Source organism: Lagenorhynchus albirostris, chromosome 11 (genome assembly GCF_949774975.1).
Source record: "Lagenorhynchus albirostris chromosome 11, mLagAlb1.1, whole genome shotgun sequence".
In the NCBI taxonomy this organism is placed as follows: domain Eukaryota; kingdom Metazoa; phylum Chordata; class Mammalia; order Artiodactyla; family Delphinidae; genus Lagenorhynchus; species Lagenorhynchus albirostris.
This window is the reverse complement of record NC_083105.1, coordinates 101,412,418-101,440,103: the sequence shown is the minus strand read 5'-3', so window position 1 is coordinate 101,440,103 and position 27,686 is coordinate 101,412,418. Positions and strand designations below refer to the sequence as shown.

The 27,686-nt window shown below is 43.3% G+C and overlaps 1 protein-coding gene across 4 annotated transcripts; it reads right to left on the bottom strand.

The window, feature by feature from the left end:
• Positions 1–99: 99 nt before the first annotated feature.
• Positions 100–25,845, bottom strand: CCDC77 (coiled-coil domain containing 77). 4 transcript variants are annotated; one of them, XM_060164367.1, is made up of 14 exons: positions 25,817–25,845; positions 22,761–22,813; positions 20,906–21,149; positions 17,742–17,884; positions 10,445–10,541; positions 9,518–9,553; positions 7,754–7,781; positions 7,589–7,680; positions 7,263–7,421; positions 6,504–6,652; positions 2,922–3,138; positions 1,582–1,707; positions 1,333–1,485; positions 100–453 (listed from the first exon to the last, which is right to left on the bottom strand). In XM_060164367.1, the coding sequence occupies exons 2-14, from the start codon at positions 22,796–22,798 to the stop codon at positions 307–309; spliced, it is 1,629 nt and encodes a 542-aa protein (XP_060020350.1). In that variant the 5' UTR covers positions 22,799–22,813; positions 25,817–25,845; the 3' UTR covers positions 100–306. The 4 variants fall into 4 exon arrangements, with proteins under 4 accessions (XP_060020350.1, XP_060020349.1, XP_060020352.1 ...); XM_060164366.1 differs by lacking the exon at positions 7,754–7,781 and having other exon boundaries at positions 9,481–9,553; XM_060164369.1 differs by lacking the exon at positions 7,263–7,421.
• Between the last annotated feature and the right edge of the window lie 1,841 nt (positions 25,846–27,686).

Sequence of the window (27,686 nt, the reverse complement as noted above, 5' to 3'; positions counted from 1 at the left end):
AAAACAACCCTGTCATTATAAATGGGAGAAATAATGTGGGAAAGTCTGTAAATAATTCAGATTATAATCCAGACCAAATCACACCCCCAGCCCCCCCCCAAAAAAACACAGAAAAGGTTTTAATTTAAGCAAAAAATCATAAAGCTTAGGATGCAAAAAAAGCTCATCTTTACCTTGCCTTTATAATAACGGATACCACTACCCTAGACAACTCTGTGCCTACGGTTTCTGGGAGAAGGTGACCTTTTCCTCACATTTCAGGAAGCAGACCTACTCCAGACGAGTGCCAGTCCTAAAAAGTAAACATCAACAGAGTCTAAGTTCGTTCTCCAGGCTGAATACTTTGGACTTGAGGTTCTTCAGTTCTCCTTGTATTCTATGTGCCCGTCTGTTGCTGTCACGAACCTCACACAGGATGGCAAGATCCTGGTTTGCCCGGGTGTTAAGTGTTGCCTAGAGATTTGAAAAGAAGAAGAAATGATTACGGCAGATGCCAGAGAGAAACCAGTCATAAAGACCAGGCTCCGTTGGCTCCTTTCTATGAGTCTTTTAGTACATAGGACAGCTTCGATCCTTAGTTTAGTGACTAGCTAAAAGAAGGAAAATATGGAGTAGAATTAAGGCACAAAGGGCATGAGACGCTTTGCTTTCCCACACAATAGTAAAGGAGCCTTGAGATAGAGGTCAATCAGCAATTAACAATGAGTAAAAGGAAGAGACCGACATAAACATTATTAGTAAATTTGCCAAACAATGAAAGAAAGCATCTCTTCTCTTCTGTCATTAACCTGCTTGTCGCACAGTGATCATTCAGGGTGTGTGGATGACCGGTTAAACCTCTCTAAGGAGGCACTGAGGGCAACTCGGATTCTACACAAAGCCAGGTCTGACAGGAAAAATTGCTTTTTAACTCAGCTACTCACTTTCCCCATTTGTAAAACAGACACAGTGCTTTGTTTCCTTTCGGCCGCGCCTGCAGCTTGTGGATCTTAGTTCCCCGACCAGGTACTGAACCCCGGCCCTGGCAGCGAAAGCGCCGAGTACAAATCACTGGACCGCCAGGGAATTCCCCGTAGACACAGTTCTTTTAATCTACTTCTTGAATTGGGCGGGATGAACATTTCTGTTGAGTTTAGCTTAGGTGGGAGCATGATGATGCCGTCATTCAATTACTTCAGTCTATTCTGTCCTCCCTCCGGCATGCACTGTTTAAACTGATTTTTGTGAGAGTGAAAGGGTGGGGATGCGGCCCAGCTTTCCTCTGAGGGGCCCTCGTGCCCGTCGGCTCACCTGCACCTCTTTTCTCCCTCTTGGTAATTCAGGATCAATTACCTTATAGAGCATCTGCTCCAAGTCTTTCAGTTTTTGCTTGAGAGCCTTAATATCAGTCTTAAAGCCTTCTACTTCCAAGACACGTCGTTTCTCCAAGGCCTCGTAGCGTTTCGTCATGACCTGTAGGCGCCTCCCCATCTTGTTGGTGCGATCCTAAACACAGGGACACAGGAGGGCATTTGTGGAGCTGAGGGAGCATCCCCGCCAGCTGCACTGCCCACCCCGTCGCGAGTGCAGAGAACTTCACACCTTAAAGATCTCTCTCCTCACTCCCTCCTCCTCACGAATTTGGGCAAGTTCTTCTTCTAGGGAAATGCACTGCTCTTGGTACATGCTGGACAGCTTTTTCTCTTGTACTATCTTTTCCTTCAGGGACTATAGGTCAAAAGGAAAAAGAAATTAATACTCTGTTCTGGAATTCAGACTACTCATATAGCACTTAGGTAAAGAAAGGAAAGAAAGGATTTCTAGAAGTACAAAATGAGTTAAGCAACAAGACTCCAGCAAGGAACTCTGGAGAATGTTTGAAAACCTATTTCTAGAGGAATCTCTTAGCTTTTTTCCTAAAGTGTACACAGTAGAAATTCTTTAAAATAAAACAAATATTTTTGGCTCTGGGAGTTCAGAACTGTACCAAGTAAGACATTACAACATACGTTTTGGGACATATTTCTGAAGTTCTTCTTTAAAAAGGAAAAAACATCAACAACACTTAAAATACACGTTCCATCGAGCAGCCAGAATGATCTTGAAAAAACCCAAATCAGAAGTCACTTCCTTACACACAATCCTTCAAAGACATAGAAAAGCTGAGCGCTGCGTCTTCTCAGCAGGACCGGGAAGGCCCCACGTGAGGGCCGCCCCCCCAACCTCCGAGCTCATTCCTCCAGGCCCACGACGACCTCCTCCCTCACACCAGCTCTTCGCTCTGCCTCATGCTCTTCCCCGAGGTCTGTGTGGCAAGCTCAGTCCCGTTTTTCAGGTCTCAGCAAAAACACCAGACTTAAGACGGTGTCCCTGTGCTTCTCTACGAAAGTACACCTCCAACAACAATATATAATCTTCATACAACCCTTTTATTCCTTAGTACCACTTCTTAATTTTTTAATTTAAATTTTTTGGGGTGTTTTTTTGGCCACGCTACGTGGCTTGTGTGATCTCAGTTCCCCAACCAGGGACTGAACCGGGCCCATGGCAGTGAGCCCAGAATCCTAACCACTGGCCACCAGGGAACTCCCAGTACCACTTTTTTATAACCCATCGTTTCCTTGGTTATTTGTTAATGTTGCTGTTGTTTCTCACCCATTAGAATGTAACAGCTTGTTTACTGCCCCAGAGCCTAGCTCAGCGTAGGACTGCGACAAGTAATTGTTGAATGAATTTATCGATCGAGCCATACTTTAATTTTCTGAATGTGCAAACACTATAATGATGAGCTACTCTTTGAAACCTACTTCTTGAGGTTGCTGCTACAACAGCTTCCCGGACTAAATAGATCTTATTTGACAATTATTAGGTTCTTTGAAATTCTCTGAGTTCTTTCAACAATTCCAGAAAGAAAAAAAAAATTCTGTAAAAGAGGAAACTACCTTAATGTATTCATTTTGGTTGTAATGGCTCTCATGAACTGGCCAAACTTTTCCACTTTTATCTTCTTTCTTCTTACACTGCACCCTGTATTGCTTAATCTTTGACATCAAATGATCCTTTTCAAGCATCCAGGACTTCTCCTTGTTTTGGTTTTCAAATTTGAGTTGCAAGAAGTCTTTGGTGCTCTCGTAGAGCAGTTCCTTGGCGTGATGGAGACTAGGAAAGAATGTACAAATGTGGACATGAGGATGCTTCTATAGCACATGTGACACAGTTATTCCAAACAAAGCAAAGACACAGGTCCTTAAAGATGGTACAATATGTAACTTCTGTAAAATATTATTAGCAGTTTTAAAAACACGCTTCATCTGTTCACTGGCAATCTTATATATGTTACTGGACAAAGTATAAGCATCTACACTGGTTCACACACTGGTCATTACAGATATTCTCCCGAGGGCTGATTTCAGGTTATATGATTAGAAGGACTATAGAAATATTTACACACAGCCTAAGTATGGACTTTTCCCAGGCATCAGACTTTACAATAAAGAACTAAACCATGGTGTTCTGAATGAAGGTTAACACGAGTTCTAAAATGTCAAAACAGCTTTGCTTTTTTCTGTGCTGTGCTCCACGTGTAAGCTGCCCAACATCAAATCCTGGCCTTTTTTCGAGATCAACTTCTTCTATGGCGCCACCTCAGCCACTTCAGCCCACGCAGTCTCTTCATTCTCTGAAATTCCCCATCGCTTTAAATCTACGTCCCTGCGCTGTAATTTGACACTCGCTTAACCTTATTTATCATTTATTTTTGCCCCGATACCACTAGATCATCAAGGACAGTACCAACTGCTGGATACACACAGGTACTAAATATAGATTCCTGCTGACTGAGATTTAGGAAAAGGCAAATGATGTTTCCATCTTCAGAAAAGAATATCCCTAAGAGTTAGAACTCATTAGTTTAATATCAACAGCTAGAAAAATACTGTATCAAATGATCAAACTGCTTGCAAAAGGTATTAAATACCGTGAGGCAACCACTGCAGTTTTCCACTGAACAAATGTCAGATCCATGTAGTTCTTTTCATGAGTAACACAGTACAGAGATAAGGGGAAAATGATAACATCATGCCAGAAAGGTAACTGTCACCAGAGGAATATATATATTATATACAGAAAATACACATATATATCCTTATTTAGGTACGTGCACACGTGTATAAAGAGGGAGAAATTGATTCAGTTATCACAAGCACTGCTCTTGCTTTCAACGAGTTATTTTATTCTATCTTATGTTATGGTCTCAGTTACAAACTGGGAAAGCATGATCTTGTTAGCGTACAAATGGTTTGAAAGTGACACCTAAAGGGCAGCCATTAATAGCCTTGGATTTCATGCCATTCAATACTCTCAGGATGATGAGCTAATGGAAGGAGCTGATTGTGTGCTCAGATACGCAGATGGCGCTAAACTAGGATGGTTATTAATAATCTGGAAGACAGATATAAAGTTACAATTTACCATGACAATTTAAAAATATTGTTCCCTTAAAAACAATTAAAACCCAACAAAGAGTGGAGCTGCTATGCTTAAGCACAAAATACCAACAATAAAAACGGAGAAGTACCAGCCAAATGCAAACATGACACTATGTTAAAAGCAGCAGAGCCTGCCGAGGGCTGGGAGGCATCTTCTACCTGCACTGATCAGAGAGCTCAACTTGAGTATCACCTCCAATTCTAGTGACCACACTTTAAAATGGAGGAAGAGACACTAAAGAAAGTCTGAGAAGACAAATAAAAAACACAACAGGACGAAGAATGCAACGTGAAAAACTATTTTAAAATGTAGGAAGTTTAATGCAGAAAGGAGAAGGTAAGCTAAATCAGCAAGTCTTCCAGAATTATTTGTTGTGCACACGGAGCAGGGCAGAGGCTACAGCCAGACCCTGGGAACAAAGACACAGTTATAACAGAAAGTGAAAAGGCCCACCACGCAGTCATGCTGGTCATCACAGGAAATGGGGGAGGAGACGTGTACCTCTGCTTGGGAAAGGTGTCAGAGAAGGGGTGGCACTGCATAGTGAGGGGCCTGCTACACCGCAAGTGCTCTGTGAACAACGGTGTTACTGGTCTGACTGAAGAATGAGGTGAACTACAGCCACAGAGGAGCAGAGACTGAGGGATGAGGCTCCTAAGGGCTGAGGCAGCAGGACTCCATCAGAAGATACACGCAGTGAGGAAGCCTGCAGAGCACAACGGGACCAGTGCCAGGAAGCACAGTTAGTTACTGCAACAATTTAAACAAGAACACAGCCTGGGCCAAGGTGGTACGACAAACAGGGCAGAGAATGGACTGGACAGGTTTCTCAGGCTCACACCTGACAGGGTCTGGAATTAGGGAACAGGAAGGCCAGGAGTCGAAGATCATCCTGAGGTTCCCAGCTTGGTAAACTAGGTGGATGTGACAGCATTAAACTAAATGGGGGGCTTCCCTGGTGGTGCAGTGGTTAAGAATCCACCTGCCAATGCAAGGGACATGGGTCCCACCCCTGGTCTGGGAAGATCCCACATGCCGCGGAGCAACTAAGCCCGTGTGCCACAACTACTGAGCCTGTGCTCTAGAGCCCGTGAGCCACAACTACTGAGCCCATGTGCCACAACTACTGAAGCCCGTGCGCCTAGAGCCCGTGCTCCGCAACGAGAAAAGCCACTGCAATGAGAAGCCCGCGCACTGCAACGAAGAGTAGCCCCACTCGCCACAACTAGAGAAAGCCCGTGTGCAGGAATGAAGACCTAACGCAGCCAAAAATAAAATAAATAAAATAAAATAAATTACACACACAAAAAAAGAAATGGGAAAAGAATGAAGTAGCAGGTTTGAGGTGGGGGAGGGGTGCTCGTTGGGAAAGAGAAAGTTGAGTTTCAATCACAGTAAATTTGAGGTGTTCAAACATATTCGCCTGAAGATGCCTTTACAGCCCAGCTCTGGCCACTGGAAGTGGACAGAAGGCTGAGGAGGGTTAGACAGGAGGGAAAGACAGGTGCTGCAGGAACCAAGGGAGACTAATTTCAAAGAGGGGGTGATCAGAGGGGCCAGACACATAGAGAGACACTCATTACAGCTGGGACTGTGCAGAGGTAACTGGTCACAGAAATTAAGAAATCAGTGATGACGTCAGAGAGGGCACACTTAGTAAAATGGGGGGACGAAAGCAGACTGCAGAAAGCGGGGGGACAGGCAGGCAGGTCTGGGGCAAAACAGCAGGTTCAGATAGTTTCCATTTTCTTGTGCAGGTATGTTATACTGAGTCAGGTAACACATCAGTGGAGAAAAGGACATTTCTTGACAATAAGATCAAGCTAAAACCCGCAAATGGGTTGAAGGGAGTGTGTGGAATCCCCCCAGCCCTTTAGGAGAAGCATCAGCGCACCCAGGAGCCTGGAGAGAGGCGGGCGTCTGACAAGACACGTCCTCAGCGCCGGGACCCCGTGCTGCGAACGGACAGGACTGCCACCTTCTAAACCAGCGGCAAACGCCTTAAACCCACTGGTGCGGCCCTCTTGAACACTCACTTTCTGGTGAGCTCTGCGACTCTCTCCCGATCCCTCTGCTGATGAGCCTGCACTTCCTCCATGCGGATCCGCCTCTCCTCCACGAGCCCCGCCACCTGCTCCTGCGAGAGCCTGCTCCGCTCCTCCAGCTGGGCCTGCAGCGCTTCCACCTGGACGGGCCAAAGGGGCGAGGTGTCCACTCCTGCCCTCCCCCACTCACTTCTCACCTCTAAGTGAGCCTTTCTCCAGAAAAGTTTAAAAACAAAAACCCCACTAACAAAAGCACAGCAACACAACAAACAGGAGAAAAATCTCAGCTGGACTCCTCTTCACTGTCTTACAAGTGGGCTTAGGCGACACAAGAACAGACTCCGTCCACACCGAGCAAAACACCTACATCACACCAGGAAAGCTGGAAAAGCCAGTCTCCCCTACCTGGGACTCTCATCTTCTCACCATCTCCCTTTCTGGACTTTTAGGACCGTCTCCCTTTTAAGACTTCCTAGTTGCACAGACAGAGAATGACTCGTTTCTTCATTGTTAAATTTAAAAAGTAGAGCAGAATGTGTATAATGTAATTTCCTTCTCTGAGGCTGGCCGTCACAACCCCAAATGGAGCTACTGGCCAAAGGTAGAAACAGTCATTCAAATCAATACGCCCCCTGATAAGGACAGGAACTTGAGTGCAACTAGATGAAAAATCATGGTTGCAAGTGACATAGAGAGACCAGGTGGTTAGAGGATGACTTGCTACTTTCCTAGACTTTAGAACACACGCACCAGACAAATGGACTCATCCCTGAAGGTCAGTGTATCGGGACAGACAACTGCAGCTCTGTGTGTCTCGGCGCCAGCTCCAGAGGGAGTTCTAACTGTGATGGCTTTGTTGGGAGGGCTCGGCCTACGAGCTGAACGAACTGCAGGTTCAGAAAAGCACTGCTAGAATGGTGGAATACAGGGTAACGGTTGTAACACAGAACCCTGGGAAATTAAGAACCTCAGCCTTCCAATCACATGGCGTCTGGATGGACCATGTGGGCAAGGAGGCACTAGGCATATGTGACGCCCGAGCCAGGCTGGTGGACAGAAATGGTTGTGGTCTGTACCTGCAGGATGAGGGTCTCCACGTCCCTCTGGTGCAGCTGGGCACTCTCCTCCTTCCGTCTCACTGCTGGTTTTCTCCTGCTGCCTTTAGAATCTAAAATAGAACATAAAAGTGAGGGGAGACCTTTACTTAGCTTTTCTTTCTGCTACTCAAGCATCAGCATTACCTTTGCAGAGGAGTTTGGTTTCCTTTATCTGTAAGGGAAGGAAAGGAAGAAAAAAGACAATGTACAATAACTATAGTGGTAAATTGTTCAAAGAGGAATCTCTTAAGGGAACTCTGCTAGGATATCATCTGGATAGGAATATTCATCTTTCTGAAGAATACACTACTCAATTTTCTTTGGAGTTGTCTATTTTCTTTGTAAAATCTTATTTAATTAGAAAGGGTAATGAATAAAAATACTAAGTCCAAACATTTTAGTTATAATGTATAACCCAATTTTCAATGGACAAGATGATTTTAAAAATAAGCAACACTAACATTGCACTAAACATAATTTAATTCTTTAGATAATTCAAGAAGCTTATTTAGGGACTTCCCTGGTAGTCCAGTGGGTAAGACGCCGTGCTCCCAATGCAGGGGGACCAGGTTCAATCCCTGGTCAGAGAACTAGATCACAAGTGCATGCCACAACTAAGAAGCCTGCATGCCACAACTAAAGATCCTGCATACCGCAAGTAAACATGCCACAGCGAAGATCCTGCGTGCCACAACTAAGATCCGGCACAGCCAAAATAAATAAATAAACATTAAAAAAAAGAAGCTTAATTATTTTTTTCTTTTTTTAAATTGAGGTATAGTTAATTTACATTAGTTTCAGGTGTACAACACAATGATTCAAATTTTTTACAGATTATACTCCATTTATAGTTATTATGAAGTATTGGCTATATTCCCTGTGCTGTACAATATAGCCTTGTAGCTTATTTATTTTATACATAGTGGTTGGTACCTGTTAACCCCCTACCCCTATTTCACCTCTCCTCCCTTCCCTCTCCCGACTGGTAACCACTATTTTGTTCTCTGTATCTGTGAGTCAGTTTCTGTTTTGTTATTCTCACTAGTTTGCTTTATTTTTTAGCTTCCACATGTAAGTAATAACATATGATATTGTCTTTCTCTGTCTGGCTTATTTCACTTAGCATAATGCCCTCTAAATCCATCCATGTTGCTGAAAATGGCCAAGACTCCATTCCTTTTTATGGCTGAGTAGTATTCCACTGTGTGTATATATACACACCACATCTTCTTTATCCATTCATCTATTGATGAACACTTGGGTTGCTTCCATATCTTGGCCATTATAAATAATACTGCTGTGAACATTGGGATGCACATACATTTTCAAATTAAAGTTTTCATTTTCTTTGTAAGAGACTAGATCTTAAAACCTCCCATCACACACAAAAAAACAACTTGTAACCACATGCGTAGTGATGCATGTTAGCTAGACTTGCTGTGGTGAACATTTTGTAATATATACAAATATCAAATTACTATGTTGTACACTAGAAACTAATGTTATATGTCAATTATATCTCAACTAAAAAAAAGAAAAAGAAATAAAATTGGGATTTCCATTAAAAAAAGAGAGAGAAGGATAAGGAGACTGAGGCTTAGAGAGGCTAATTAATAGTCTGGGATTCCAGAAGTTGTCCAAATCTGTTTTATGACTTACCACCATAAGCATGTTAATTATATATTTTTTATTCTACTTCATTAAAACGTCATGGAAAGGTTTAAAAAAAAGGCAGCTCAATAAGGCCTTAGACTCCAGAGGCATCATTACGAACATTCATTATCACTATATGGTATGAAAAAGTTTCTAATTATTTGTACTGTGCTTTTTAATTCTGCATCAATAAGAATTTCTAATAATGTGGTTGGTACCTGCTCTGAAAGCTGAAGATTCATTCTGTTCACTTACTTCTACAGCTTGGATAGTCTTTTGGAAAATGCTGACCTGAAGAATCAAAAAAAAAGAGAAAAAAAAAGGTACAGAAATAGCCGTCTTATAAATGCAATATTTCACTTTTTAGCTTTAGTTCTGCAGATTAAACATTATTCGTAAATTAAATTGGTCAAAATTGATACAATCATATGAGGATGTCATGCATATGAGAGACCAAAGTGGACAAAGTAACAAATTGGATAAAACCCAGTGTTTTGAATATAAATTGGATAAAACCAGTGTTGGTGATATAAATGAAAAAATAAAACTTCAGGGTTATTTGGTAATATCGGCCAAAAAAAAAAAAAGCAGCCTTGACAAGGTCCTTTAGGAAAGTAACAGAAACACAGAAGTATGCATATATAGATATGTATAAAAACTGCTCATTGAAGAACTGCTTACAGAAGTGAAAAAATGAAAATCTTAAATACACAAATATTTCTATATGAATGGAAAAAGAGCTTTATCTCTGGGGTACAGAATTATGGGAGACTGCTACTTTTATATTAGATTCCTGAAATATGTGTGTTATTTTAACAAAGACCATGCATGAATTTTGTCATCAGTATAAACAAAGATTTAAAAAGAAACTAGTACTGAAATTTGTTCCCACACTAAGTCTGCTCCTGCTGTTCTCTCTAATCTCATCCAAAACATCTCCTCTGAGCTTTAGGTTTCCAAACGGTGAAACGGGGTAAACAATGTTACTTCCAAGGTTTTTGAAAAAAACTCACAAAGCTTTTTGTATAGAGAAAATGCTTTCAAAACTTAGGTAAATGTGAGACTACCATAGCTAATTCTCCTTCTAGCTTCTTTAACAAGTACCAAAATTATTCTGATTATGGACCCCAGCTTGTATTTTGTAAAAGCCATGCCCACCCTGCTATACAAAGGATTACTTACCTTGTTGGGAGGCTCCTTATAAAAATAGGTCACTTCTCCAGTGTCTGTTCCCACAAGAGCCAAGAGATTCTGAATCTTTTTCTTGTCTTCTAGCTGCCTGCAATTCTCATAGAGAATAAGCAAACAGTGTCCAGAGTAAGTAAATTTTTGCTTAAAGCCTCTCCCTTCTGACTGTTTTTTCTTTTTTTTTTTTTTTGGTGATGCCACTTGGCATGCAGGATCTTTAGTTCTCCGACCAGAGATCAAACCCATGCTCCCTGCAATGGAAGTGCGGAGTCTTAACCACTGGACTGTCAGGGAAGTCCCTCATTTATTTTTAAAGCAATGATAACCTCAAGTTAAAATTAAATAGGATTAACCCTCCTACACTGTTGGTGGGAATGTAAATTGGTGCAGCCACTATGGAAATCAGTATGGAGGTTCCTTAAAAAACTAAAAATAGAATTACCATATAATCCAGCAATCCCACTCCTGGGCATATATCTGGAAAAGATGAAAACTATCTAATTTGAAAAGATACATGCACCCCAGTGTTCACAGCAGCACTATTTATTGAATATAATAGCCAAAACGTGAAAGCAACCTAAGTGTCCATCAACAGAGGAATGGATAAAGATGTGGTACATACACACACACACACACACACACACACACACACACACACACACACACACACACACAATGGAATATTACTCAGCCATAAAAATAATGAAATAATGCCATTTGCAGCAACATGGATGGACCTAGAGATTATCATACTAAGTGAAGTGAGTCAGACAAAGACAAATATCATACGATATCACTTATATGTGGAATCTAAAAAAATTATACAAATGAACTTATTTACAAAACAGAAATAGACTCATAGACATAGAAAACAAACTTACAGTTTACAAAACAGAAATAGACTCATAGACATAGAAAACAGACTTACAGTTACCGAAGGGGAAGCAGTGGAGGGATAAATTAGGAGTTTGGGATTAACAGATACACACCACTATATATAAAATAGATATCCAACAAGGACCTACTGTATAGCACAGGGAACTCTACTCAGTATTCTTTAATAACTTATATAAGAATCTGAAAAATAGATGTATATGTGTACATACATACATACATATAGATATACATATGTATAACTGAACCACTTTTCTGTACACCTGAAACATTGTCAATGAACTATACATCAATTAAAAAAAAGTCAGGGCTTCCCTGGTGGCGCAGTGATTAAGAATCGCCTGCCAGTGCAGGGGACACGGGTTCAAGCCCTGGTCCGGGAAGATCCCACATGCCGCAGAGCAACTAAGCCCGTGCGCCACAACTACTGAGCCTGCGCTCTAGAGCTTGCAAGTCACAACTACTGAGCTCGCGAGCCTAGAGCCCGTTCTCTGCAACAAGAGAAGCCACCTCAATGAGAAGCCCGCGCACCGCAACGAAGAGTAGCCCCCGCTCGCCGCAACTAGAGAAAAGCCCACACGCAGCAACGAAGACCCAATGCAGCCAAAAATAAATTAAAAAAAGAAAAGGTCAACAGAGAGGAGTTAGCATCTGCAACAGGCTCCAAAAAATTAATTAACTAAATTAAATTAAATAGGATTTATCTAGACCTTACCTCTAAATTTTTTTGAATTTTATTTTTTTATACAGCAGGTTCTTATTAATTATCTATTTTATACATATTAGTGTATATATGTCAATCCCATGGCAGTGACTGAGGCCTGCTGTAACTGAATCGCAGTTCAACTTCTGCCCACTCAGACTTCCCTTACTCCCTCACAGGTGGTTTACTCCTGAGAGCACTCCCCAACACACCTCCTGCAAGCAAATCTCCATTGCAGAGTTTGTTTTCCAGGGAACCCAACCAAAGACAGTTGATACCAGAAATGGACCAAGGAAGCAAATTTTAAAATGACATTTCAGAGCCTGTGATACGATGTGTTACAGAACACAGTGTTCTTAGGAGCAAGACAGATGAGTGATCAACAGGGTATAGCTTAAACAATTAAATAAAATTAAAGATGGCGGGGGGGACTTCCCTGGCCGTCCAGTGGTTAGGACACCGCACTTCCACTGCAGGGGGCATGGGTTCCATCCCTGGTTGGGGAACTAAGATCCCACATGCTGCGCAGCACAGCCAAGAGAGAGAGAAAAAAAGGGGCGGAGCTGGGGGCTGTATATTCTATACAAACTCACAATCTCTGACCCATTTTCCATACCTCTGCTAGTTTTAAGACCCAGAGACTGTTACCTAAAGGAGAAGCTGTATCTCCCAGGAAGTAAGACCTGGTGACACCACAGCAAGTGTACATTGTAATGATTCCCTCATTACCTCCAAGGGCTTAAGCCATTTACTCAAGTAACCGTACACTGTGGGAAAGGAAATACCCAGACATTTCAAGGATTGCTGGATGCGGAGTCTCAGCTGACACCTGGTGACGTGAGCATTATCTAGGGCATTTGGGAACCATGCAATAAATGGAATTTTGGTCCAGGTCCAGCTCAAGCTCAAAGTGGGTCCACTGGATCCAGACCCAGTCAGTGGTCATTTCCCCCATCTCCAAACGTATAATTGGAATGGACATAATTGGTAGCTGGCAAAGCCTCCAAATTGCTTTCTTGGTTTCTGTGCTAAAGCAAGTGGCAGCCTCTGAAACTGCCCCACCCCACCCCAGCCACGATGGCAAATAAAGACCTAAAGGATGCAGGGGTGGAGGTCCCCATCAAATCCCCATCAATTCACAAGTATGACGCAGGCAAAACCACACAGTAACAGTGGGCTACTACCAAGTAGGTCCAATTCCGGTGACTGCCAGATGTAGCAGTATTTTTGCTAGAGCAAATTAACTTGGTTTTAGGTACACAGCATGTGGCTACTGATTAAGCAAATGTATTCCTTCCCACTCGTAACAGGACCAGAGCAGTTCTCATTCGTGTGAGGGGAACAACAGTATACTTTTACAGGCTTCCCTAGGACCTCGTCAACTCTTCTGCTCTCTATCAAATTTGTCCAAAAGGACCTGGATCTGGCCATTCCACACATCGTATCAGTTCACTACTGAGATATCCTATTAAATCAGACTGGATAGACAAGAAGTGGCGAGTGTGTTAGAACCTTACATGAGCTCTAAAGGGTCAGAGGTAAACCCTACGAGGCACATCAGTGAAGTTTTAGGAGTCTGATGTAGGCTTGCCAAGATACTGGCAGGGACAAATCCCTGCACCTCACACCGACCACCACCAAGAAGGAAGCATAATGCAGGAAGAACTCCTCAGCTCCTGGAGACAACTTTTCCATACTTTGGAACATTACTCTGACCCGTAAATCAGGTGACGTGGAAGGTGAGCTTTCAGTATGGCCCAGGGAAGCTAGGCATGAGGTCAAGGCTGAAACTATTAAGGAGATTAAATCAGTAAATCAAAAACCTCCCAACAAAGAAAAACCCTCGACCTGACGGCTTCAGTGGTGAATTCAACTAAACATTTAAAGAAGGACTAACACCAATCATTCTCAAACTTTTCCAAAAACTGAAGAAAAGGCGACACTTCCTAGCACTTCCTATGAAGCCAGCAGTGCCCTGATGCCAAAGCCAGACAAACATTACAGAACTACTACAGACCAATATCCCTTATGAACATTGATATAAAAATCCTCAACAAAATATTAGCAAACTGGTATTCAGCAGCATATTAAAAGGATTATACACCATGTGTTAAGTGGAATTCATTCCTGGAATGCAAGCAAGCATGGTTCAACATATGAAAATCGATCAAAGTAATACAGCACATTAACAGAATGAAGGAAGAAAACATACGATCATCATCTGATACAGAAAACGCATCTGACAACATTCAACACCCTTTTGTGACAAAAACATTCAACAAATTAGGGATGGAAGGAAACAACCTCTGCACAATAAAAGCCACATATGAAAAACCCACAGCTAACATCATACTCAATGGTGAAAGACTGAAAATTCTCTTCTAAGACCAAGAACAAGATAAGGATGCCCATTTTACAACTTCTATTTAACAAAGTATTGGAAGTCCTAGCCAGAGCAAGTAGAGAAGAAAAAGAAAGAAAAGACACCCAAATAGGAAAGCAAGAAATAAAATTACCTTTGTTCACAGATGACACGATTTTATACATAGAAAACCCTAAGGGTTCCGCAAAAAACTCTTGGAACTAGTAAGTGAATTCAGCAAAGGAGCATAACACAAATTCAACATGCATTTCTATACACTGTCAACAATCCGAAAAGGAAATTAAGAAAAGAATTTGATATACAATAGCATCAAAAAGAATAAAACATGCAGGAATTAACCAAGGAAGGGGAAGACTTACACACCGAAAACACTGCTGAAAGAAATGAAAGAATAAACAAGTGGGAAGACATTCTGTGTCCATGGATTGGAAGATGTAACATTAAGATGTCAATATGACTCAGAGCAATCTATAGATTCAGTGCAATTCCTATAAAAATGCCAAAATTTTGTACAGAAATAGAAAAATCTACCCTAAAATTCATATGGAACCTCAGGGGACTCCAAATAGTCAAAATAATCTTGAAAAAGAACAAAGTTGGAGGGCTCACACTGCTTGATTTCAAAACTTTAGTACAAAACTACAGTAATCAAAACAGTGTGGTACTCCAAACAACAACAAAGGGAATTCCCTGGCAATCCAGCAGTTACTACTCCGCACTTCCACTGCAGGGGGCACGGGTTCGATCCCTGGTCAGGGAACTAAGATCGTGCATGCCATGCAATGTGGCCAAAACAAAACAACACACACACATATACACACACAAAACAGTGTGGTACTGGCATAATGACGGACAAATAGACCAACAAAATACAATAGAGAGACCATAAATAAGTCCTGCATAGATGGTCAAATGATTTTCAACTTTCAATGGGGAAAAAGTCTTTTCAACAAACGGTCCTGGGAAAACTAGGTATCCACGTGCAAAAGAATGAAGTTGGACCTTACCTAATACATATACAAAAATTAACTCAAAATGGATCAAAAATCTAAATGTAAGATCGAAAACTATAAAACTCTGGGCTTCCCTGGTGGCGCAGTGGTTAAGAATCCGCCTGCCATTGCAGGGGACACGGGTTCGAGTCCTGGTCCGGGAAGATCCCACACACCGCAGAGCAGCTAAGCCCGTGTGCCACAACTACTGAGCCTGCGCTCTAGAGCCAGTGAGACACAACTACTGAGCCCATGTGCCACAACTACTGAAGCCCACGCGCCTGGAGCCTGTGCTCCGCAACAAGAGAAGCCACCACAGTGAGAAGCCCGCGTGCCACAATGAAGAGTAGCCCCCGCTTGCCTCAACTTGAGAAAGCCCGCGTGCAGCAATGAAGACCCAACACAGCCAAAAATAAATAAATAAATAAAATAAATAAATTAAAAAAAAAAGAAAACTATAAAACTCTTAGAAAAAAAACATAGTGATATTGGATTTGGCAATGATTTCTTGGATTTGACACCAAAAGCAGAAGCAATAAAAGGAAAAATATACAAATTGGACCTTATGAAAATTAAAAACTTTACTGCATCAAAGAACACTATTAAAAGCGTAAAATGGCAACTGTCAGAATGGGAGAGAACACTTGCAAATCACTTATCTGATAAGGGATTAATATCCAGAATATATAGAGAACTCCTAAGACTAAATAACAGCAAAAAGCAACTCGATTCAAAAATGGGCAAAGGACTGAAATAGACATTTCTCTAAAGAAAATATACAAATGACCAATAAGCAATGGAAAAAATGCTCATCATCAGTAATCATTAGGGCAATGCAAATCAAAATAACAATGAGATACTACTTGACATCCATAAGGATGGCTTATTATTAAAAAATGGAAAACAGGGACTTCCCTAGTGGCGCAGTGGTTAAGAATCCGCCTGCCGATGCAGGGGACATGGGTTCAAGCCCTAGTCCGGGAAGATTCCCACATGCCATGGAGCAACTAAGTCTGTGCGCCACAACTATTGAGCCTGCGCTCTAGAGCCTGCGAGCCACAACCACTGAAGTTCGCGCGCCTAGAGCCTGTGCTCCGCAACAAGAGAAGCCACTGCAATGAGAAGCCTGCGCACCGCAGCAAAGAGTAGCCCCCGCTCACCGCAACTAGAGAAAGCCTGTGTGCAGCAACGAAGACGAACACAGCCAAAAATAAATAAATAATTTTTTTTAAAAAATGGAAAACAAGTGCTGGCGTGCTTTAGAAGAAATTGGAACCCTTGTGCACTGCTGGTGGGAATGTAAAATGGTGCAGCCACTGTGGAAAACAGTATGCTGGTTCTTCAAAACAAATAATTAAACACAGAATTAGCATTTGATCCAACAATTCCACTTCTGGATAGATACACAAAAGAACTGAAAGCAGGAACTTGAACGGGTATTTGTACACCCATGTCCAGAGCAGGGTTATTCACAACAGCTAGAAGGTTCAAACAACTCAAATGTCCATCAACACATGAATGGATAAACAAAATGTGGTGTATACATACAATGGAATATCATTTGGCCTTAAAAAGGAATGAAATTCTGACACATATGTTGTACAATGTGGATGAACCTTGAAAAAATTATGCTAAGTGAAATAAGCCAGACACAAAAGGACAAATACCGTATGATTCCACTTATATGAGGCCTAGAATAGTCAAATACAGAGACAGAAAATAGAAGAGTGGTTACTAGCGGCTGGGGGAGGGGAAATGGGGAGTTAGGGTTTAGTGTTTGGGATGATGAAAAAGTTCTGGAGGTGGATGGTGGTATGGCTGCACGATGACGTGAATGTACTTACTGATATTGAACTCTACACTTAAAAATGATTAAAATGGTATATTTTAGGTTAAGTATATTTTACCACAATAAAAAAAAAGTGCACTGTAGTGGATGCCATGGGACACTGCTCAGATGCTGCCCTCAGGACCAAGATGCCCATAACCCGGGAGCTGCCCTTGACTGAAGGGGGCTGCCTCTCCCGAGCTTATCTCCCTGGTGGCAGCCTGCATGCAATGACTGACCACCCCCTGTGGGGTTGGCTAAGGCCTCTGTTACCTCGGTGGACTCTACCACAGTTCAAATTCTCCCTCAACCCAAATCTGCTCATAGCTGTTCTTCCTAAGAGCCCCCCTGCTAACCATCATGCAGGCAAATCTCCATCTCAGAGCCTGTCCCCTGGGAATGCAACCTAAGAGAAGGACCACAGAGAAATGTATCTTGTTGAGCTTGATTTAGAAATATACCCCCAACATTTCCCTTCTCTCACTTGGTACCTGATTCTCAGTCGGTCGTTTTCTGAGTAGAGGCGTAAGACATGCTCCCGCTCCTGGAAGAGGCAGACCTGCACGTCGCTTAGAGCTTTCCGCAGCTCAGCAATCTCTTCCTCCCTTTGCTGCAAATCCCATTCAAGTTTATGCTGGGGAAAAAGTTAGTTGAAAACACACTGGGCTTCATAGGAGTATCTCTCGTTGGATGCGGCAGAGTCAGTTCATGTAGAAATATTACAAAGTGGATGGTTTCAACAATACAGGATCCAAATGACAACAACAGGCTGTGTACAGACAAGTTTAAAACTACAAAGTGAGCGTGACGTTTGCATTCAACATCAGAGCTCTCACGGTTCCTTTTACAGACGAGAGAACCCAGGACGCCACGTGATCCATCTGTTCTAGTCACACTTTTAATGCTTTCTATGTAAGAAGCATTGTTATGAAATTCCGGAAAACAAAGATGAAAAGGTATGATTCTTGCCTACAGAGCTGAGGAATTGTGTGGGGAGACAGACATGTCAACAATTAAAATGCAAGAATTATTTAATGGAGAAGCACGCATGGTAAAATGGTAGAGGGGGAAGGTACGGCAGGAGAAGAATCTCTGGAGCCTGTTGGGGAAGTCAGAGTCCACCACCAGAAAGCTGAAGCCTGAAAGGAAGGCCGTTAGAGACAAGGAGAGGGCAGTGCTCTCGGGAAAGAGCGTGGTAAACCAGCACGAAGCAGCAAAGAGCCGGAAATGCTTGGACGACCACGAGGACCTCAGCATCACTGGAGTGGAAAGTGAGAGGCGGCCGGGGCGGTGTGGCGCTGGAGGCTGGGACCGTGGAAGATGCTCAGGTGAGATGAAACTGGAATTTGAATAGTGCGGCAGCAGCAGTGATGAGGTGGCTGGAAGGGACTGAGCGACATTCAGGACGCAGAATCAATGGGTCTTAGCGAATGACTGAATGGAGGGCTGGGCAGAACTGCAGGCAATGACGCCAGTCACGAAGCCACAGAATAAAGAAAAGTTAAGAGACAGGGGTGAATGGAGGGAAATGGCAGTGGTCTATGCGCACACATGGGCAGGGAGAGGAAAAGGAGGTTCATTCAGATACAGACACACCACCCTGGAGCTCAGGAGGAGAATGAGTCAGCACTAGTTACCTGGATGTCACAGTCCCATAGGCAGAACTACAATGCATGGATAAAACGAGACCATTTACGGTGCAGTCGGGAAGAACTTGGGAAGACTAAGGAAGGAGAGCTGTCAACGGACACTGAGAACCGGTCAGAGAGGGGGACAGACACTGGGAAAGAAAAATGACACCGGAATCAAGACGGGAGCAGAGTTTTGGGAAAGGAGACGTCGACAGTGACAAACACTGCAAAGGGCACAGAGAGATGAGGTAATTTTGGCAGCAGGTCCTGGAGTCCACAGGTGGAGCAGCAAGGACAGGACCCAACCACAGTCAAGGAGTCACCGAGTGGGTGAGGAAGTCAAACTATTCCGGAAGGGTGGCTGGGAAAGAAGGCGCCTCCCCGCTGAGAGTAGGTGGGGGTGCAGCTAGAGGGGTGCCTTTCTCTTTTGTTGGGAAAGACTTGAATCTGTCCATATACTGAGGAGGAAAAGCCAACGTCAGGCAAGAGGTTAAAAACAGAACACAAAGGGGAGTTCCCTGATGGCCTAATAGTTAAGATTTGGGGCTTTCACCGCCATGGCCCGGGTTCAATCCCTGGTCGGGGAACTGAGATCCTGAAAGCCATGCAGCATGGCCAAAAAATAAATTAAAAAAAAAAAAAAAAACAACACAAAGAGGCGAGGTAGCAAAGCAGGGTTTCTTAGGAAGGAAAGGGGGGTGGGGAGCAGAGAAAGTGCTGGATCATTCAGCTCACTGTGGTCCCTGGATCAGTAAGAAGGAGGAGATGGATACGGACGCAGGTGACTGTGTGTGGATGGGCAGGAAGCTGGTGTTCCCTCTGTGAACTGGGAAGCAAGGCTGCCTGAGGAGAGAGGGAACCTGCGGGCAGGAGGGGAGCAGTAAAGGCAGGGCACAGGCGTGCAGGGACGGGGAGCCGACCACTGATGGGTAAGAAAACTGCTGTGTGGTGACTGAGGATACAGATGATTTGTTTACCATGAATTTATCCTGTAATGACCTGTGACCTTTCTAGGACAGTGGTTCTCAACTGGGGTGGTTTTGCCTATGCCCCCAGGAGAAATCTGGCAACATCTGGGGGCATGTTGGACTGTCACAACTTGGGGGTGGGGTGGGCTACCGGTATCCAGCGAGTAGAGGCCTGGGATTCTGCTACACATCCTGCATACACAGAACGGTCCTCACAACAAAGAATCATCAGCCCTCACATCGGTAAGGCCAAGGCTGAGAAGCCTTGCTCCAGGACACAGGTGGTCGAGGATGGGGTTAAGCCACAGGGAGGGCTTCTGCCGGGCAAGGGGCACAGATGAGCAGGGCTGCGTGCAGGCAGCACAGCGACTAGACTACTGGAGTGAAGCCCGTGGGCTTCGGGTTAGAAGTGGGACACGGTGGCCAGAAGCTGCCCTGCTGCCCTGAGCACACTGAGAAGCCAGGAGCTGTGGAGGCAACACCGAAGCGAAGTCAGGTGTGAGGGAGAGAAAACCAGAGGTGCACAAGAGGCTGAGACAAAGAGTGAAGACTTTAGAGATGGAGCACTTTAGGGCATCGTGATCCAACGGGGCACCCAGATGGTGGGCAGCTCAGCTGGGGTGGAGGGGATCAAAAGAGGATGTTGAGGACTTTGCTGGTGGCGCAGTGGTTAAGAATCGCCTGCCAATGCAGGGGACATGGGTTTGAGCCCTGGTCCGGGAAGATCCCACATGCCGCGGAGCAACTAAGCCTGTGTGCCACAACTACTAAGCCTGCGCTCTAGAGCCCGCGAGCCACAACTATTGAGCCCACGAGCCAGAACTACTGAAGCCCGCAAGCCTAGAGCCTGTGCTCCGCAACAAGAGAAGCCACCGCGATAAGAAGCCCACGCACTGCAACGAAGACCCAACGCAACCAAAAGTTAATTAATTAATTAATTTAAAAAAAAAAGAGGATGTTGGCAAGTGTACTGTGACACCAGCTGGCACTCGAAGGCCTTCTCAGCAAGGGACGGGCTCACGCAGAGTGCACGAGGGTGCACCGGCTCCTCCTCACCTGCCCTTCGCAGGCCTCTCTGTACAGCTCCAGCTTCTTCAACAGGCCCTCGTTTTCTGCCTCACACTCAGACATCATCTTCTGGTAATATTCTAGAAGCTCCTGAGAAGGGCAGAGGACGGCCAGACGATCTTCCACTGAAGGCAAGGGAGTTGACTGCACGGAATCGGAGAAAGACACCCCCTTCCACCTGGTGGGGCCACTGAAGCCACCGGCAGCCTCCTGCTTGGGGAGAGCCGTCAGCCTGTGTGAGATTAGGAAGGACACGTTCATAAACTGTCTGGACATTTATGAGATGTTACAATTTCTTAAATTAAAAATCAGGTTTATGTCCTTAAAGTGCTTATAATTAAGGTGCTCACAAACCTTGAAAGTCTGATGTTACAGGTTTGTGAATAATCTTATGAACTGCTTTCCAGGTATTAAAGGTTTAAGGCTGGATTCAAAATACAAGTTAGAGAGTAAAAAAAATCATTAAAAAAAAAAAAAGGAATATCAACTAGGTAAGACCAGATAGTGACAGTCAAAAATTTGATACTATAAGACATACAGCAATAGGAACTTATGTGCTGTTGATGGAGTGTAATTTGGTGAAACTACAGACAGTAAATTGGCACAATCTAGTAAAATTGCAATTTCTTTTATCTGCACAGACATATGAGGTAACACATACAAAAATGTTCCTAATAACATTATTTGTGATAACAAAAACAGTAAAGCTTCCAATGTCTGTTTGATAGGATAGTGGATAAACTATGGTATATTCATACAGTGGAATATTCTCAAAGTTATAGAAACTATGAATTACAGATACATGTATGAATATGAATGAATTATCCAAACATTAAATGCAAAAATGTATGTAGATGCATATACAGACGATATTGCCATTTAAGATTAGAACATGCATAATGAAACAGTTTATTTTTAGGGGTAGATATGTAAGTGGGAAAACTTTTAAGGAAGGGCATGATAAAGATGCAGGATTAGAAAATACAGGCTAGTCAGTAACCACACGACCAATCAGACCCTAGTCTCTAGCATCAAAGACTTGAATTACATGGACCAAGACCAGCCAAGATCAAAGGCTAATCAAAGGCTGGACCAGAGGGATTTTTTGTTTGTTTGCTTTTAGCAAACAAGACTTAAGCTGAAAACAATGAAAGTTAGAAAACAAATGATACGTAAGTGGAGAAATCCTCATGTGAGAATTAATCCACTTTGGCTAACTGCCTGCAATTTATTATACAACAACAAAATAGACCACAGAGTAGAGAAATTTTATACCAGAAGCCCCGAGTTGTAGTTAATGAAGGTTATGGGCAGCACTTTTAATAAGTGAGCACGTACAGGAAAGACACTAAAATCCACTTTCAGCTAGCATGAAGAACAAATATTTTCTCAATCATCAAAAGCTCACAACAGAAATATTACTGTACTTAGTTTCATGTTTTGAAAAAGTGTTGCCTTATAACTCTGGGATATAGGTTAATAGATAAACTAAGAGGTATTTCTGAGATTCTGCAAACGAGAGTGTGGCAATGAGGATGAAGATGAGGCATATGCAGGTTGACACAGAGGCAGAGTCCACAAAGTCCCCTGTGTTTGTCTATTGGTTGTTTCCTCTATAATCCAAGGGTCCACTGGCACCGTATGAGGCCCACATAAAATGCCTGTATTCTTGTGTTAGCATTTACTATGTCCTAGTTTTTAATCTAAATTCCACATAATTAGAGAAATGAGGTCTAATATAGTCCAAATCCAAAACTCTTCTAGTTCCTAAGCCAATGTGTACTAAGGTGACAGAAGTCTGGATTCGTTATTTCAACAGCTCAAAAATAAGCAAATGTCTTACCTTCTGCAGACAGGAGATTGCGTCGGGGTAAAGTTCATGCTGTCCTTTCCCACCTGTCAAATACACAAAAACTCAAAATGAGGGGTCAGGAACAGAAAAAAAGTACGGGACGTACAGACAGGTCTCTCCCCACCAGCATCAGATGTGCTTCTGACAGCATCAGAATGTGATGTTTTATTTTTTGTTTATTTATTTTTTTTGCCACACTGCTGGGCACGTGGGATCTTAGTTCCCCGACCAGGGAACGAACCCGTGCCCCCTGCATTGGAAGGTGGAGTCTTAGCCACTGGACCACCAGGGGACACCCCAGAATGTGATGTTTTAGAATGTAGTATTCTTTAAAGTAGTTCCAAATCCTGAAATTCTATGAAGGCATTCTTCCTTATTATTATTTTCAAATAAAATCAGAATGGCATTTAGTATTTCAATGGACAAGCAGACAAAAGAACAGCCTTAGTATGAAGGTTTACTGCAACAAATTTACATGCAAAACAAATTTACAATCCTTTTGCTGAAATTATAGGAGAGGGAGATGCAGAAAAGTTTCTAATAACCAAGAGAAACTAAGTGGATATTAAGGTAGAGGACCCATCATGCTAAATTTAAGATAAATACAAAGCCACTGATATTCTCTTTATTTGGTGCGCTGTGTCTATTGTTTCCCATCCTCCTCCATTCAACAAGTCACTCCTGCATTTGTGTGCCTGACAGTGTTAACCTCCCTTTTAAAATATTGCTTTGTCGTTGAGAGCTCTGAAATCAGACAGACTTGGATTTGAGTCAAGGTTCTGTCCCCTATTAGTTGTGTGACCTCAGGCAAGTTTTTACTTAACCTCTCTAAACTTCAGTTACTTATTAGAAAATGGGGATAATAATAGCATTATGTCATAGGTTGGTGTAAGGATTAAATGAACAAAAGGGCTGAGCACGTGTCCAACACATTTAAGCACTCAATAAATGCAGGTGACTGCTGTTTTCACTGAAAATTTTACTCCCTTGGTTCAAAAGGTTCTGTCTTCAGGGACTTCCCTGGTGGTCCAGTGCTTCAGGGACTTCCCTGGTGGTCCAGTGGTTAAGACTCCACGCTCCCAATGCAGGGGGCCTGGTTCCATCTCTCGTCAGGGAACTAGATCCCGCATGTCGCAACTAAGACCCGGCAGAGCCAAATAAATTAAAAAAAAAAAAAAGGCTCTGTCTTCAACTTTCTTTACTACTTCCTCTATCCATTTCTTCAGGAACATCATTATTCCCACTGCTTTTATGATTACCTGTATCATCTAAAACACTACCTGGCAAAGAGTAACTAACAAGTACTTGTTTAATGAATAAATGACATCTCTTTTCATCTTCTGCCTTGAATTTCCAATTATGTAACAGACATTTTCACCTATATGTCCCACTGGAGCTTGAAATGTTTAACTTAAAAAAAAAAATCCCAGACTGAAGCAGCTCACTCCTGGGTCATGAACCCAAAGATTTGGTCAATATTGACCTATGAAACTCCTTAATATTAAAAAAAAAAAAAATCATTCAAGTCACATATTTTTTAGCACCTCAAAGCTAACACTTCCCAAACCAAATACAGCATCTTTGTCATCCAAACATATTCCTTTTTTCATATTTTAGTTAATAATTCAGCATCTTCCAAACCACCTGGACTTGAAATTTTATTTTTTTAATTTTTATTATAGTTGCTTTACAATATTGTGTTAGTTTCTACTGTACAGCAAAGTGAATCAGCTCTACGTATACATATATCCCCTCTTCTTTGGATTTCCTTCCCATTTAGGTCACCACAGAGCACTGAGTAGAGTTCCCTGTGCTCTACAGTACGTGCCCGTTAGATATCTTTTTACATAATATCAATAGTGCATATATGTCAATCCCAATCTCCCAATTCATCCCACCCCTGCTTTCCCCCTTGGTATCCATACTCTATGTTGGACTTGAAAATTTAAATTCATCATTTCAATACTCCTTCTCTTGACCCTTTCATCCAACCGTATGAAAATCCTGTATATTTGGACAATGGCCATGTTAACTCAGGATCTCCACATCTTCTTCCCCACCCTACTACAATGGCTTAACTCTTTTACCACCCGCCCCTCTCCTGGACCATCTTCTAATAAGTCGTAACATTCATCCATGGCTCCTGAGAGTCTAATGCACTAAATCAAACTCTGCCTAAACGTCATGCCTTTTTAAATTTAAAGACCAAACCTACCTCTCCTACCTTACTTCCCTCCACTCCCCTAACGTGCCCTTGGTTTCCAGATAACCTTGCCTTCGCGCCTTTGTTCATGAGCCTCCCTCCTGCGGGCCAATACTTCCCTCCACTCTCATAATTTCACTTAATGAAATCCCATCTCCGCACGAAAACTCAAATACTACCTCCTCCATCTCTTCTCTGCGTCTCTCCATCCAAAAATGAACTAACTGCGAAAGAATCCCATTTGTAATTGTCTAAAACTGAACACAGTAGAGTTCTTTGTGGCTACCACCTCTCCCACGATGGGGTACGTTCCCTGTAGGTGGGAACATGGTTCTATCTCCCGAAAGAACGATACCCTTGTTTATAGACAAACTACTGAGTTTCATCCAGCTTCTATCCATCCCTGTGACACCCCTGTTTAGGTATATATATTTATAGCTTATCTATTTACAATTAACATCTGCTTAGCACTTGAACATTTATTATTTTCTTTATTCCACAGCTCTGTTTAGTATTTTTATTACCCCTCAACTTTACAAGTGAGGAAAGTGAGGCTGAGACCGGCGGGGGGTGAGGGAATTCCAGGGGCCCACATTCCGTACTCTTTTCTCCATTTCTCCCCGTCTTGACCCCCGGTGACCACAGCCTCCCATCCTCCAGCGCCCTCTCCCGCCCCACCAGCCCTCCGGCAGATGCTAACGGTTCCCTCTGGCCTCCCGACGCGCCCTCTCAGACTCACACCCCTCCCCTTCGCACTCCTCCCGCAGTTACTTCCCCGCAACCCGCCTTTTCCTCCCCAGACCCCTTCCCTGACCCCCGTTCCGGAACCCGGAACTCTACTCACGCCGCCCAGAGCCGCAGACGCCGAGAGCCCAACCGAAAAACAAGTCAAACCACCGGGCGTCGCGGCGCCACGGAACGTGCAAGACCCCGTCCAATCGCCCACTGGTTTACACGGCCCTCTGGATTGCGCACCAATAGAAAAGCTGTTCACACAGAGGCCCGCCCCATTCCCGCCCTCCCTCGCGCGCCTTGCCCCGCAGAGGTCGCCGGGAAATGTAGTTTTCCTTCTGCACACAGCTCTCTGGATGGAGGAGGTGGCACGCGAGCAACCCAGCGCCTCCCGGTACTGGTGGTGTTGATGTTTGGGGTCCGACGCCCTAATTCTGGCGCACTTTAGGGCTCCCAGTTTAGGCTTTCTCAACTACTTTGTTTTCATGAAAGATGATGCAGAAATTTTGTGCATAATCACAGGATTATTATGAATTGGAATATACGAGTTTATCTCAAGGAGCTGAAGAGTCTTAAGAAGATAGTTTCTTCTTCAATGACCTGATGGTGTAGAGCCAAGACAGGACCTGTGGATCAGTTTCTACAGTCAGAGGAGTATGTATATAAATGTTGTTTTTATCAGGTAGCAGACACACCCTCCTTTTCCTGAGAGGTGTGAGAAACTGTCTTTAATCATATATGTTAGTTCAAAAGCTAATTGTGATCTCATCTCTGCAGAAGAGTTGGGTGTAGGGGGAAAGGCACTTTAATATCAGAGCTGCAGCTACTGAGACAGGCTGGGATGTGGGACCCTCTACTGCAATGCTTGCACCTGGACAAATGTCTCCTCCAGCAACAGAATACAAAGAAACTATGAGAGACTAAAAATAACTGCATGCCTGCACAGTTGGGGCAAAACAGGAACAGGAAGATACAACAAGGCCAAAACCCACCTGCCACGATCCCTGCACACAGCACTACCGGGGAGGGGTGGGCAGACCCCCTAAGCCACCCTTCCGGCCCGGGGTTGAGCAAGGGCACCTGTTACTTGTTTTCACTCCCTCCCTGCTGCAGAATGAGTCCCAATAAAGACTTGCCTGAATTCCTCGTCTGGCCTCTTATCAATTTCTATTGATTGAAAAATCCAAGGACCCTGGTTGGTAGCACTACTGGTATGGAAAAGCTGGGACTCTTCACTGGTCTGAGACCTAAGGAAGTCTAAAAGGAACTTGCCATCTTCTAAATCTGCTTTTTTTCCCCTTTTGTGATTTTCTGTTAGTTATATCAAGATTTTCCCAGACACCTTGGCTCAGTACTTTTGTCTGTCTTTTGGCACCTGCATTTTTAAAAAAAACAAATCATGGTGATCTTACCTTCCTACTAGTTCTCAAATTTATATCTTACTATTTATTTCCATTGTGTGTCTCATTACCATTAACTTGGATTACTTCAATAGGTTTCTAACTGGTGTTTTTGCCTCAGGTTCTTTTTTTCCTTCTCCAATCCATTCCTTAAAAGCTGCTTTTTTTTTTTTTTTAAAGCACACTTCTGGATAGGTCATACTGTTACCGACCTGGGTTCTTGGACTCTTTAATCATTATAAATTGATGAGGCCAGAAGAGAAATTCAGGCAAGGCTCTATTGGAGCTCATGCTTCAGCAGGAAGGAGTGAAAACAAGTAAACAGGTGTCTTTGCTGGCTCCCCGAAGCGGGGGTGGTGAGATGGTCCCTTAACTGGGGTGAGGGTATGGATGGATCGGTGGATCGGCCCGAGGGGTGGCTTAGGGCGTCTGCCCACCCCCCTGGTGGTGCTGTGTGCAGGGATCGTGGCAGGTGGGTTTTGGCCTTTTTGTATCTTATTGTTCATAATTTGCCCAACCACAGATGCATGCAGTTATTTTTAGTTCCTTATAGTTTCTTTGTGCTCTGTTGCTGGAGGAGAA

Excerpts from the sequence above, each read along its gene's own strand:
- CCDC77 (XM_060164366.1), bottom strand. The coding sequence starts at position 22,798 with ATGAACTTTACCCCGACGCAATCTCCTGTCTGCAGAAG. Across the intron at positions 7,681-9,480 it reads ATCTTCAGCTTTCAGAGCAG|ATTCTAAAGGCAGCAGGAGA; the intron begins GTACCAACCACA and ends GTTCTATTTTAG. Across the intron at positions 454-1,332 it reads TGGAGCAGATGCTCTATAAG|GCAACACTTAACACCCGGGC; the intron begins GTAATTGATCCT and ends TCAAATCTCTAG.